The sequence below is a fragment of the Xenopus laevis genome, chromosome 3S (genome assembly GCF_017654675.1).
Source record: "Xenopus laevis strain J_2021 chromosome 3S, Xenopus_laevis_v10.1, whole genome shotgun sequence".
NCBI lineage: Eukaryota > Metazoa > Chordata > Amphibia > Anura > Pipidae > Xenopus > Xenopus laevis.
The window spans coordinates 81683540-81697069 of record NC_054376.1 but is presented as its reverse complement, the minus strand read 5'-3'; the positions used below and the strand labels follow the sequence as shown (position 1 = coordinate 81697069).

General features: G+C 39.3%; 1 protein-coding gene across 2 annotated transcripts in view; it reads right to left on the bottom strand.

The window, feature by feature from the left end:
• LOC108713119 (dedicator of cytokinesis protein 4) overlaps positions 1–11788 on the bottom strand; it is a 154986-nt gene extending 143198 nt beyond the window's left edge. For both annotated transcript variants that reach the window (XM_041588552.1, XM_018255892.2), the window contains exon 1: positions 10948–11788. In XM_041588552.1, the coding sequence (XP_041444486.1) occupies positions 10948–10984 (37 nt within the window). In that variant the 5' untranslated portion in view covers positions 10985–11788. The remainder of the gene's footprint in view (positions 1–10947) is intronic.
• Between the last annotated feature and the right edge of the window lie 1742 nt (positions 11789–13530).

Here is a 13530-nt window from a genome sequence, read left to right as displayed (position 1 = left end):
GGTCTATGACCTCACCTCCCTCCCATTCCGGGATTGGTTGTCGGCGACGGAACGGACGCCGGCGTCAGAATCGGGCGCCGGCGTCAAGGCGTCAGCGTGGGGACGCTGGCGTCTGCGTCTGACGCAAGCGCGTCAAAAATTGGCGCCAACCCTGGGACTATTTAAACTCACTTCCCCTTCCACTCCTTGCCCAACTATAGGTTCCTGTTACTGTGTTCCTGGGTGTTATTTACTATATTGATTACTTGTGTACCGATTCCTGCCTGTCTTACGATTCCGCTTGTCTTCTGCCTGGTCTGACCTTTTTGCCTGTATTTTGACGATTCTTTGGATAAACCCTCTTGTACCTCGAACCTGGTCTGGTCTCCTCTTTGGTCTACACTATTACTGTGCCTTCGGGCCCGTTACACTTACAATCTAAGATCTTTATTACATTCACACAAACAATATAGTAAATTTTATAAGAAAAAAATTAACCAGTATTTTTTGGAGCATGGGAGGAAACTGGAATACCCAGATAAACCCACTAAAACATGGAGAGAACATACAGTACAAACACCTTGCAGATAGTTCTCAGTCTGCAAAATTTATTTTAAAAAGGTATTTTCTTGTCTGGAGTAGTGTGTAGGGATGGGCAAATTTGACCCGTTTCGTTTTGCCAAAAATTTGCCGCTGCCGAAATGTCGCTGACGCCCATTAAAGTCTATGGGCTTCAAAAAAAAAAACAGATCATTCTTCAAAGGTGATTGCTATATCCCTAGACAATAAAAGCTTACATCTGATTTTCTTTCTGGTATATATACTGAATTATACTCAAAGCATATGCATGTTATTTTCCATGCCACAAGCTAATTATGCAATTAATTACACAGAATCAATTAGACAAAATCATAAATTGTACAGGTATGCTTTAAAATCTGATGCATATGTACATGTACCCCTATACTTGGTTAGACGCCATTATTCAGTCTCTGTCTTCTGGCTTCTTGGCAGCAGGGTCTGATTATTTTTCAATGGTAACGCCAAAGGTAATTTGACCAATAATTTAAGTGTTTAACCCTTTAAATGCCACAGAATGAAGAATTGGATAAAAGTACCCAAGTGCTACAAAACATAGTTCAAGCAGGGGAGCGGAGGAGCATCTTTTAAAGCCACTCGCTCCTTCCCCACTCACTTAGAAGTAATACTCAAACTGTGATTCTGACTGCTTGTTACACTAGGCTAAAAACAAAATAACTTGATTTTAGTGGTTTTATTTAATTTTAGTGATTTCATTGCATTCTGCATTGTTTTTTGTTACTGTTTTTTTGCCAATGGAAATTTTGCCTGCAGTATATCTACTTGGGGGTCTCTGTAAATCTATGCATATTGGGCATCAAACTGATCAGTAGACCCCAGGCATGCTTATTTAGGATGCTTTATGTTGGAACGTTATGAAATGTGGAGCATATAATTGAGCAAAATTCAAGCTTTGTGACAATTTTCAGAAATTTCATAAAAAACACTAGATTCAGCATGCCTTTGCAGTTTTATAGTTTGCAGTAGAACAATGTATTGAACCATTTTGGTTTCATCATGGAATATATAGTTTTCTATGGTCTCCATACTGTCTTATGACACATAATACACATGCCGAGTGCTTATATTGCAGCAGCAATGTCTGCCGTGAAAATTCATATGCGCTGTTTTCATTTGGGGTTCTCTGTACGTCACATAGTTTGGTATATCTATGCACATTGGTCATCAAAGTCTTCATTAAACCTCTGGCGTTCATATTTAGGATGTTTATCAAGCTTGATAAAGGGCCATTGTTTGGCTTGAAACGTTGTAACTGTCCTGATCATTAAGCCTAAGAAAAGCAAAATAAAGGCTACCCGTTTCCTCCCGCACCACCCTTCCTTTAAAATTGGCCCAAAGACCTGAGCACAGGTATCCGACTAGCGGAATACATCGAGCCCATAGCGATGTAACGTAGCACCCCAAGCCACCCTTCCGCCCATTCACCAGTCTCTGCAAATTCACCGTCCCTGCCTAACAGTTTTAAAAAATTATTAGAAGCGCGTGACGCGCGTTTCGCTCGCAACCTGCGAGCTTTGTCAAAGGCTATCCACTAGTCGCATACCTATGCTCAGGTCTTTGGGCCAACTTTAAAGGAAGGGTGGTGCGGGAGGAAATGGGTGGCGCACTCGATACCGGAAGGTTCGCTCCCCCATTGATCACGCCGCCACTCTCCTACAGTTACGATACAGGGAATGGTTGCGAAGGATGGTCTGGGAGGGTGTAGAAGACTGGGCTTGATAATCCCTCCTCGCTGCAACCTTACTTGAGCTGACGTTAATGTCAACCATACCCACGTGTATATTTACCCAAGTACAGTTATCTTGTAAAATATTGTGTGTTGCCATACTCTGGCTCAATTCTAAACAAGGTTACACTTTGACCCGCAATACCATTCGGTCCATTCTGTCCGCTAACATACCGTGGGTCACCAGCACTTCACTGCAGTTGAGATAGACGTGCGGAAACAGTTATCACTGTGAATAGAAACCCATACAACTATCTCAATTTTTGAAAACCGTTTATTAGCTGCTGACTTCGTGTCTATTCAGCTTCCGCACCTAACCTTGCTTTTAATATATGTAATATACACATTTTTCATTTCATATCAATTTTAGATGGTTACTAGTAAAAGTTACGTTTTATTTTTTACCATTGGGACCGCAAATTAAAAGAGTGGGAAGGTGCAATACTATGGGTCATACTTTTTTCCTTTTCTGTTTAATTAGAGATTTAGAAAGCAGGTTCTCCTGAAAAAAAACTATGTATACTTTTCGTGGTAAACTAACACCCCCCCCACCCACCCCCAGGAAATGCCCCTAAATTAAGAGAGCACAAAATGTTCAAAACATGGCTGGCACCAAGTCCAGGTGATATGGGAAATTCTGTTATTACTTAAAGGGGTGGTTTGCCTATAAGTTAACTTTTAGTAGGTTATAGAATGTCTTGTCCTAGTGTCTTTGTAATTGGTCTTCGTTATTTATTCTTTATGGTTTTTGAATTATATGCCTCTTTCAGATTTAAAATGGGGGTCAATGATCCTGGCAGCCAAAAAAACCAATGGTCTGCGGGGCTACGTTTTTATTGAAGAAAATTAGATTTTGCTCATGTCGTGGGAGAACATCTGTGATTTTGTGCAGAGTGGGCCTAGAATTTTTTTTCCAAGCAGGCCCAGACCCCTGTGATTACACCCCTGTGTAAGATCCATGGCACAGCATGTGTTCTAGAAGAAAATTTCCAGTAAAGAAAACAAAGACAAAGTCCAAATCCATATTTTTTATCATACAGTGTCATATCTGTATTTTTTTTTTTCAGACATCAGAAAAAAAGTTAACATACCATTAGTCGTAATGGTTCAGTTTGCAGTGTTAGCGCAATGGTACACTTGGCATTTTGTTATCCATGGGAAATTGCAGTTCCCTTGGGCTATGAAAATAGTCAAAAAACCAAGTATAAAATACTTGAATTGCATAATCTTTTGCAGATGCTGAAGGCAGCATTTTCATGTCATTATAGTGTTTTACACTTGGCGATTCGCGTGCAATGTTACCATAATATATTTAAGGTGTTTTGACACTCACAGCACTTTGCGTGTGCAAAGAGCACTTATCTTCATAGTGTTGCATAGTGTCAAATGTGTTGCACCCAGATAATAACTAATACCAAGCTGCTCGATTTTCTTCCTGCTTGGTAACAAAATACCCAGACAATGGAGCACAGAGACAAGTGCCAAAACAAACTATTAAACGCCCTGTACAGCTGGAATGTTTGCTAAATTATATAATTTGGCAGAAGAAATTAAACTTGAATCCTGAGATTGTAACAGTGTGCTTTGTAACTTCGAGTCACAAAAATCTCTCCTATCGATCATTTATAGATAATGAAACTTGCACCCTGAGATTGTAACAGTGTAATGAAGTGCTTTGTAGCTTCTTTAAGTAACTTTGTAGCACAAAAAGCTCTTTTATAGATCAATTAAAAGCTTGAAGATTTTGTGTGTTGTGCTTTGAAAGTATTGCTAACTTGATTCATTTTGGTTTATTATGGCTTTATTTTTGTTCAGATTTTCCTAATTTTAATTTTCATATTTTTCCTATTCACATAGCAAGCATAAAAGGACAAAATTACTGAAATGATTTGTCACACCATGGTTTCAGCCATAGGAACAAGTGCAAGCTGAAACAGAAGCTTGTAAGCCCTGCACTACTGCATATTTAGCATTTCCATTTTTGAAACAAACTCATGTACCCTACAACAATCTGGGCCCCACTTTTCCTGCACTTGCTGCACCAATGATAGTAGCATCTCTGATAGTTATAGTTCCTGCCTATAGTATGCCTCTCAACACTCCCCTTTTAGCAAGGACATCTACATTTACACATCCCAAAATCAAGTATCCAGCATCTGATAAAGGGCTCTTACACACAGGTGTTTGCTTTTTCATTTCTTTACAGTCAAGCATATGTGCTCTACCTCAGGGGAATGTATGAGCTAACACAGTCCTGTATTTCCTATCAGATTGTACTTGGATTAGAATCCTGCTGGAAAAGGCCAGACCCTACTTACCTTTACCTTTCAACTTCTCTTTTCATATCTTAGCACTTGCACTTTTTACTTGACGGTGTTATGAGTACACTTGGTAAATATTTCACTTGCACCTAAGAAGGTCGAGGTGGGGTTAATAGCACTGATAAATGTGTGAATGTAAGCGCAAGGAGGTGTGACTCCAGAAAAGAACGCTACACTATTATTGTCTTGTTTTTTCTCCCTTTTCTCTTTTTTTCTCTTTTTTGAGGAACGACCAGTGACACATTTTGGATTTTAATGTTATTAATCCCCCGGCCACCAACGTATTATTTTAATACTCTACAAGACCCTGGCCACCAATGTTTATTTAAAATATTCTATAGGGCCCCTGGGAATTAATGTTTTTTTTTAAATTTAACTTGTAAGGGGGGACTGGCCAAAAATGTTTTTCTTTTTACCTTGTGGGGGGAAATCTGGCCACCAATGTTTTTTTAACATGTGGGGGGAAGGCTGGCCACCAGTGCTGTTTTTTTTAACTTGTAGGGGGAACCCATGACCACCAATTTTCTTTTAACTTGCAGGGGGCAGCCTGGCCCCCAGTGAAGTTTTTTTATATAGGAGGCCCTTGCCCACTGATTGCTTTTATTTTTTAACTTGTAGGGGGGGACCCTGGCCACCAATGGGTTTTTAGCTCCCATGGTTTTTGGATTTTTTACTGTGGTTTGTGGATGTGGGGGTCTAGGACGGGGCCTGTGGTTTAGGGCCTGTGAAATGTAACACTTATCCTGATTTGACATTTGTATCCTGCTCAGGAACACCATCATTTTATTCACTCTTTTCAGGATGCTTGGCTTTTTCACATTCTCTGGTGTAAATCTCCTGTACATCAAAGAGACTGCACAGTCAGTGACAGTAAGCTTTATAAGATAATATAATAGGTGTAAAGTTTGCTAAAGGCCTCATTGCCTATAGCAACCAATCAGGAAATATAATTTACCGATCACAAGTTTAAAAACAAACATCATATTAGTTACTAAGGGTTATGGCACCTGAACAAACTGGCACCTGGCAGATTCATTATGTACAAAATGTGCCACACATCACTAGGCTGCTCCTTGTAAAACAGTGTAATTGTTTTAAATGAGCGACTTTTGCTAGAACGAACTTACAAAGGTCTAAAGGTGGCCATAGCTGTTAAGATTTTTAAAACATGTTTTCGTTATAGTAAGACCAAGCTAATATTGAAACAACTGTTTAAATGTACTGTGGAAACTGTGGGTAGCTGCCTGCTTGGCCCAGCAAACAGTTGGACAATGGATAAATTTATAAATCTAGTAATTGGGTAATGATACCAATAGGCGCAGGGATTCTGCTGCAAAGTGCCTTTATTCAACAACACAACATGTTTCGAGCTTAACAGCTCTTTATCAAGTGTGATACCGACACCCCAGTATCATGCCATTTTAATCAGAAAAGACATAATGTCACAACTGAAATCGTTGGTTTAAGAAGTGATCCAGGTACTGCAGACAGGGGGTGATGTTAAGAAAATACTTCTGCAAAAAGAAGCACTGTGGATAAAGAAGCTATGCGATTTGGATCCATTAGGTCTAAATGACCAATGGAGTGTAGCCTGTTTTTTGTAGAATGGGTGACAAATACTGTTTCTTTCTTTAACAGATAGTGCTGCCTTTGAATATGAATTTGAATTGAAAAATTCTGTATGGTAAGATACCTTAAGTAATATACAATGTTACAACTAAGGATGGCAGCATTATTAATACTTTGTAGCAAGTTCTTGGCTAAAACACATGATTTGTAATACATATACCGTATGCTTCGACTAACATTCTCTCTGGCACAACCATACAGGGTAGTGCTGAGGTTCAAGTAGTTAACAATTTTATTACCTTTTTAACAGCTTAAAATGTTTGGAACATTTGGTTACAGGGGAATAATTATTTTACATTTTCATTACAGAAGTTTTAAATGCTACTTATTTGTATGATTGTTTCATATGCTTATAAATGTTTATGAACAAAGAAAGTTGCTGTTTTTAAAAGCCTACATGGAAATCTATATTTGTCATTATACTTTGTAGCATCTGAACAATAAAATTACTTTATATATAATGAATTTCTATGTTTTCATATTGGAGGAATATGGGTGAGGTGAAGATTTGCTTTAACACATATTCTAAATAAAAAAATCCATGTCGACCAGCAATGTACAGGTATGGCATCCGTTATCCGGAAACTTGTTATTCAGAAAGCTCCAAATTATGGAATGGCTGCCTCCCATAGACTCAACTTTATCCAAATAATCCAAAATTTTAAAAGTGATTTTTTCTTTGTAAGAATAAAACTGTACCTTGTACTTGTTTAAATTAAGATATAATTAAGCCATATTGAAAGCAGAATCAGCCTATTTGGTTTATTTAATGTTCATATGATTTTCTAGTAGAGTTAAGGCATGAAGATCCAAACAATGCAAAGATATGTTATCCGGAAAACCCCAGGTCCCGAGTATTCTGTATAACAGGTCTCATACCTGTACAAAGTTGTTTTGATTTTTGTTTCATTTTTTGATGAGATTAATTTGTCCATTTTCATAATACCTATACAGTATTGTTATCCATTCTTTGATGGATGGTGGCAAAAGTGCCTTCTAGTATCTCTGTATTATTGATCTGGTGGCCTGACAAAAAAAAGCTAATTATACCCTTATTTTTTTTCCTTAATATCCCAGGTAGCATTGAAAGTATTTATATGGTTGGGTCTTTTGGGGATCCCTTCCTGTGGTTTATTGTATAGTACTTTACCCCAAATACTTTGCATAATTTCTCAGGATTAGCAAATATGCAATGGTGAAACCTGGGATACAGGAAACATCTGATACCCTGAAGAAAAGTCTGTTCACAGGCTTTTGAGATTAGTTTCCTGGGATTTCACAGTTTAACTTGTTTTATGTGTTAGTAATATAACATTCAACCATTGAATTTCCTAATTTGTTTTGCCTAATTCTTTTTTCAAGTTTTTCAGACTCAATGATATCTGTCTGGGTACCTATGGTGCCAGTGGATGCACAAAAACAGTGGAATTTTGTCAGGGTTTATTTTCTACCAGTGATTTAGCTGTTGATATTAAAATAGGTCTATATGCCTTTTGTTTCTGTCTAAACGTTTAACTTTTCAAGTAGTTATATACCTAATTCTCAGATAGGCAATACATGCAGAGATCTCATCGGTTACTAAAATAGATCTTTTAACCTGTCTGATTGACTAAACGACCGATTGCCATGATACGAAAAATGTTGGGACACTGGCTTTTTTTAATATGACTCTATCTTTGCATCTATGGCCAGCTTTAATTTTGGAAACTGCAAAAGACAGCATTTTTCCACAATTAAGCTGGATCACCACATATAATGTTTTAAATTGAGTGATCACATGGTTTTTCCATGAGATTTGTTGTCCACAGTAGCGCAGATGTATCTATACATCTCCTGGTGTGGTATCAACCTAAACTGTATGTCCTGATGTTCATTAATATTTTGCCAATATGAAAACAGTTTATACAAAATAGCAAAGCATTTTGTTACCAGTCTGTTAAACTTTTTAACTAACAAAGGCATATACACTGTTCCTACTACAAAGTGCACTGCTACATGTAAAATGAAAAACATAAGACATCTATGGATAGAATACACATGAGAATACACTTCACTGAGGAAGTGCCATTTGGGTCCCGAAATGTTTGATTGGGTGTGCAGTGTCTGAAGCACCTTACAATAAAAATTGGGATTATCCTGTTAGAAGCACAAGGTACTGGTGTTCTATTTTGTTGTAGAGACACCTTTGTTACCATTATTAATACTGCACATCTTTTTGATTAATTTGCCCTGATATGTAAAATACAAAGAAGAAAAACACAAACATAAAGAGTACTGCAATCCTTCCTCAATCTTTCTCAATGCTTCATAACCAGGCTCATAAAAACACCACTTCTCCAAGCAGGCACTGATTTATAAATATATTCTAGAGTTTTCAGACGCTGACTAACTGATGACCAATCACAAGAGCTCAACACACAAAACAGCACCAGAGACAAAGACAGCTCCCTGTTACCATGACCTCAAACTATGCAAGAAGAATGCTGCAGCCTGAAATAAACTACTTGCTTTTCACATGCCATTCCAAAAAAACAACCCTGTGCTTTTTAAATCTTAGCTCAGCTTAACTACATCAGAATATTAAAAAAAATCAATATCAAAGACTTCTGTCCTTCTAGACAGATAGAAGCAAAATCAGTGTTAATGACATGGAGTACTGCATAAAAAGGAACCCCCATGGGTGCAGATTAACTCCTCCAAATTGACAATAAAACATAGCAGAGCTATAATCTGCAAACAGAGGTGACTGCGCATTGTCGGATAATGATATATGTCAGAGCTCTCATTACACAAAAAAGGTTACAGTAACTCTGCTCATTTATTTCCTCTATTTTATAATGATTAAGCAAAAGGTTTCAGTTGAAACCACGTAAATAACATGAAAGAAAAACAATTCTCTGAAGCACACACAATACTTATCTGTGGTATACACACTAAAAAAAAACAATCTGGCACTCTCTCTTTTTAACTTCAACTTCCAGCATCCTCCAAAAGGCAGTAATGGTGAGTATAATTTATCACGTCTTAGCACAATGACAAACCCAGCATGTGGCGGCATGGCAGGATAATATTGCATACAGCTGTTGTGCGGATTTAAGTTAATATTTAGGATTCCTGCCTCTGTTTAAAAGGACAGAGAATAACCAATCTGAATACAAGGCTATAGCTTTTCACATTAAAAAAAAATATTTGATTTGTAAATGAAGAGATATCAGCAAAAATGATTTCACAAATGCAGGCTGAAAAACAAAACACCAAAGAATGATGGCTTTACAAGGCACATTTAAAACAGGCACAATATTACGGTTATGTTCTCTATCCCACACATGCCAGAAAACTGTCTGTGTTGTAGAAAAGTACATCCAAAAATGATAGCAGATGGTTATTCTAAAGGTAATAAACAGTAAATATTAAAAAGTACTGGTGACATACATTTCCATTGATATTAACCACTTTGGTGCCAGACAAATTAATAAACCATAGACTGGATAGTTGATATACAGCCATAGTTGCCTTGTCTAAAGCAAGCAGTAATATATTCGGATAATATGTACCACAAACTACAAAGGAATCAGGATGTCTCGGATGGTTTGAGAGAGGTCTATTTGCTGACAGAGTTAGGAGGGGCTTAGCAAATGACATCCCATAGAGCAGACCTCACATCATGACAACAATCACAACACTTCTCTCAGCACAAACAAACAAAAGCAGTAACAAAAGCCATGCCAGGCAAAATACAAAGAAGCTATGAAACCAATGGGATTTTTTTATTATAACAAACGTCCCATTTCTAGAACTGGCAAGGCAGGGCATATTTCTTGTCTAGAATAATCTACATTAAATATGTCATAGACAGATTCAGTGTAATGGCTAAAAGCTTTCGTTCCAACGCATGTTTGATTTTATTACTGCTGGAGAGGTTTAGAAAAACAAATTCTTCAATGTGTGCTTCTCAGAATAAAAAAAGTCACTTCAGCAGCACGTATAAATATCAGTTTAATCAAACCCATAGACAAGCAACCTACATGGAAAACTGGTTTGAGGGCCCTGAACAGAAGAACAATCAGTAGGTTTAGCAACAAAGTATCCCAGCTACAAACATCTGACGACACACCAGAACCAATTCATCGATCCAAGGGTAATAATGAAATTGTTGTTTTTGTTTTATTAGGTTGGTTAGTAAATATTAGATAAAGCCAGATAAACATACCTGCTATGGCTTCTTTGTTACCATTTGATGGGCTGTAGCCAACACACACACACACACACATTTTTGTTATGCATTCAAAGAAGTTCCACAGAGCACATCCCAGGAATAGAAATAGATTTATAATCAAAGAGGTTTTTGATGTCAGTTTCTCTATGGACAAAAGCAACAGAGAGGAATCTGTTGAAGCAGAAGGTCGGGAGATGTGACCTATAAGGATAAGGTGCACACATTGCTTTATGGCAAAACTGTGTGTGTGTTTACTTCTGTGCAGTACACACTTCTCTGCTCTATACCGTACTACTGGCCTCCATGCACAGCCTACACACATCTGAATACACTCGCTGTTGCCTTCTATGTGCAAGTCGTGTAAATATGAACAACACAACGACAGACGTGCCCCATGCACGACAGGCAGCGATGAGCGATGTGTCCCTCCGCAATACAAGGGGGAAAAGGGCTGAAAGTTCCACCATTTCACTCACCTACGCCGAATTTCTCGTGCTCTGTAGGGATCCACATGTTGGCGGTGAGCAGGGCTGTGTATGCGCCTCAGAAGCTGCACAACTTGCCTTCTCCGCCAGTGCTAATGACAGAGCCTCCTTCTGTCCGGCCCGACTGTTTCCTCCTCAGTCAGGGGGTCGCAGCAGCAGCAGCAGAAGTCTCCTTCCTTTGTGTAAAACTGGCCGTTGCTTTGCGCCGCTCCCCTCGGGCTGTTGTGTAGGTACAGTTAGTGCTTGTGTGTGTGTAAGTACAGTAAATGCCTGTGCGTACGTAAAGTGCGTGCTGAGCTCTGCGCTTGACTGCTTACTGTGCAGCTGCACCAGCTGTTTGCCCTTGCTTTCCAGTGCCCGCCGCTAGCCTGTGTATTTGCGGCAGTAGTGGTCTGCCAGGGGGCTACCCTGTGTGGGGGGCATGGTCTCTGTGTGCCGTGCGACAGCTTAGCATATCCCCATGAACTAGTGGCAGCATTCTTCTCTATCGGGATGTCTTCATCACTAGCGCTAGCATCTCTCGCTCTGACGCCTTCAAGAAATGCCAATGATAAGGTCACGTGATGGGGACGACGCTACTCATACACACTCACACACTATCAGCGTCCTTGGTGTTTATTTATCGATACATTAGAAACGACACGTTTAACGTCAATAAGAAACAGCTCGTGTCCCTTGCCCCATATGCTGGAGAGTACTAGCACGCGTCATTCAGCCCGGGCATGGGTTTCTGTAGGCGAACTCATTGTTGTTAAGAACAAGGCTAAAACGGCACGGCCTTTTGGGAAATGTAGTCCGAACACAACAAGCCGTGAATTCAGCGGAGCCGGCACGAAAATAAAAAAAAAATTCTGAAACGCCCAATCAAGTAGCCACGGGAAGCAGAGGCTCCGCCTCCTATAAACATTATGCGTAGTGATTAGTTGTGACGTAAGGCGCTCTGCTGCTACAAGAATAACTATTCGCCTTGCGCCTTTGGAACTCAAATATTTCATTCGTGATGCAATAATATGTTCAGCGAAATGAAGCGAAGTGACTACAGAGGAAGCAGACCCCACATGAGACCCTAATTCAGGAAACCCCAACCTTTAGAACTCATGAGAAACATTCAGAAGTAAAATGATTTGGGGAGCAACACCAGCATGAAAATAAATGTTCCTGGGTTGCCAAATAAGGGCTGTTATTGGCCATTTGATAGCTAAGGTTGCCACCCAGCCGGTATTTTACCGGCCTTGCCGGTAAAACACCTGCCAAGGCCGGGGCCGGTATTACAAATTTACCGGCAATGTAGCTGCCGGTAAATTTGTAATACCCTTAAAAAGACCCCTCAGCCTGCCCCCAATCCCCTGTAAATGTATCTTTTTTCCTCAGTTTTAGGTCCTGGCCGCGCTGTGGCCCCGCCCATTTTACACACAACCCACCCCTTTGACGTCACACCCGCCCCTTTTTGTAGCCGTCCCCCTCACCAGCGGGTAAAAAATCTAGCAAAAGTTGGCAACCCTATTGATAGCCCTTATGTGGATTCTCAATCCTACATTGAGGCAGTGGCGGAACTACCAGGGGTGCGAGCGGGCCAGGATCGTCATCGTGAGACCACGATTTCTCATAGACTATACTTATAGTTGTAAGTTTTGATCGGCAGGGACTTATGCAAATTATGTAAATAATAAAAACTGTCTCTTATTGCTTACGCTTGTACAAATGTAGTGTACTCTGTATATCGTTTCTACCTGAATATTTTCCTAGATGTATGGGCAAATGTATGAGCACCACTGCATTAAAATGCACCAAAATGTTGTCAATAGTCCTATATGTGTTAACAGTTTGACTCTCAGAATAATTTGTGAAATATAAGGATTGCCACATTGGCAAATCTACTGTTCAGTCTGATGTGGGGGGCCAAATTGATCAATAAAATAACCAATTCCAAATACGTGGTGGAATAAATCAAATAATCTGTATGATAGAGTCCTGTACGGGTCAGGTACCCTCTTAATACCCGCAAAGTGGTCAGGTTTTGGGTATGGGTCAGGTACGGTTATAAAAAATGGATTCCTCGATCACTGATCTGCCAGACATGAACATTAAACTTAAATGTAGTTTAAATATTGTGAAAACTGTAAAAATTAAAAGATGGAAAGCAATTGAAGAAAGTCTTTGTTTATTGCGAACAATTTGAAAATAACAACTGAAAAAAAGTGTTTGGAAGGTGAACAACCCCTTTACTGGCTTCTGCTTCATCATTAAAAGTAACCAAAACCCACCAGAGTTAATATGATGTAGCAAGAGGGATACCACCTTCTATTGCAGTTATAATTATAACAATCTTCAAAGCCATTGAAACTTTGTAACCAACATACAGTACGTTGGAAAGTTGCCTAGACCTACAATTTCCTTTTAAGCAACATTGTTTTTGGATTGACATTTCCTTCACCTGGCTTTCCTAGACACATAACAATTGTGCCATGGCAAGCACAACAAGGCGATAGACTGCCCTCCCTCATAGGTTTCCCCGGCCTTTTTGGATTCAGACTCCGGCAATGCTGAGAATTGCCTACTGCTACCAGTTATGGA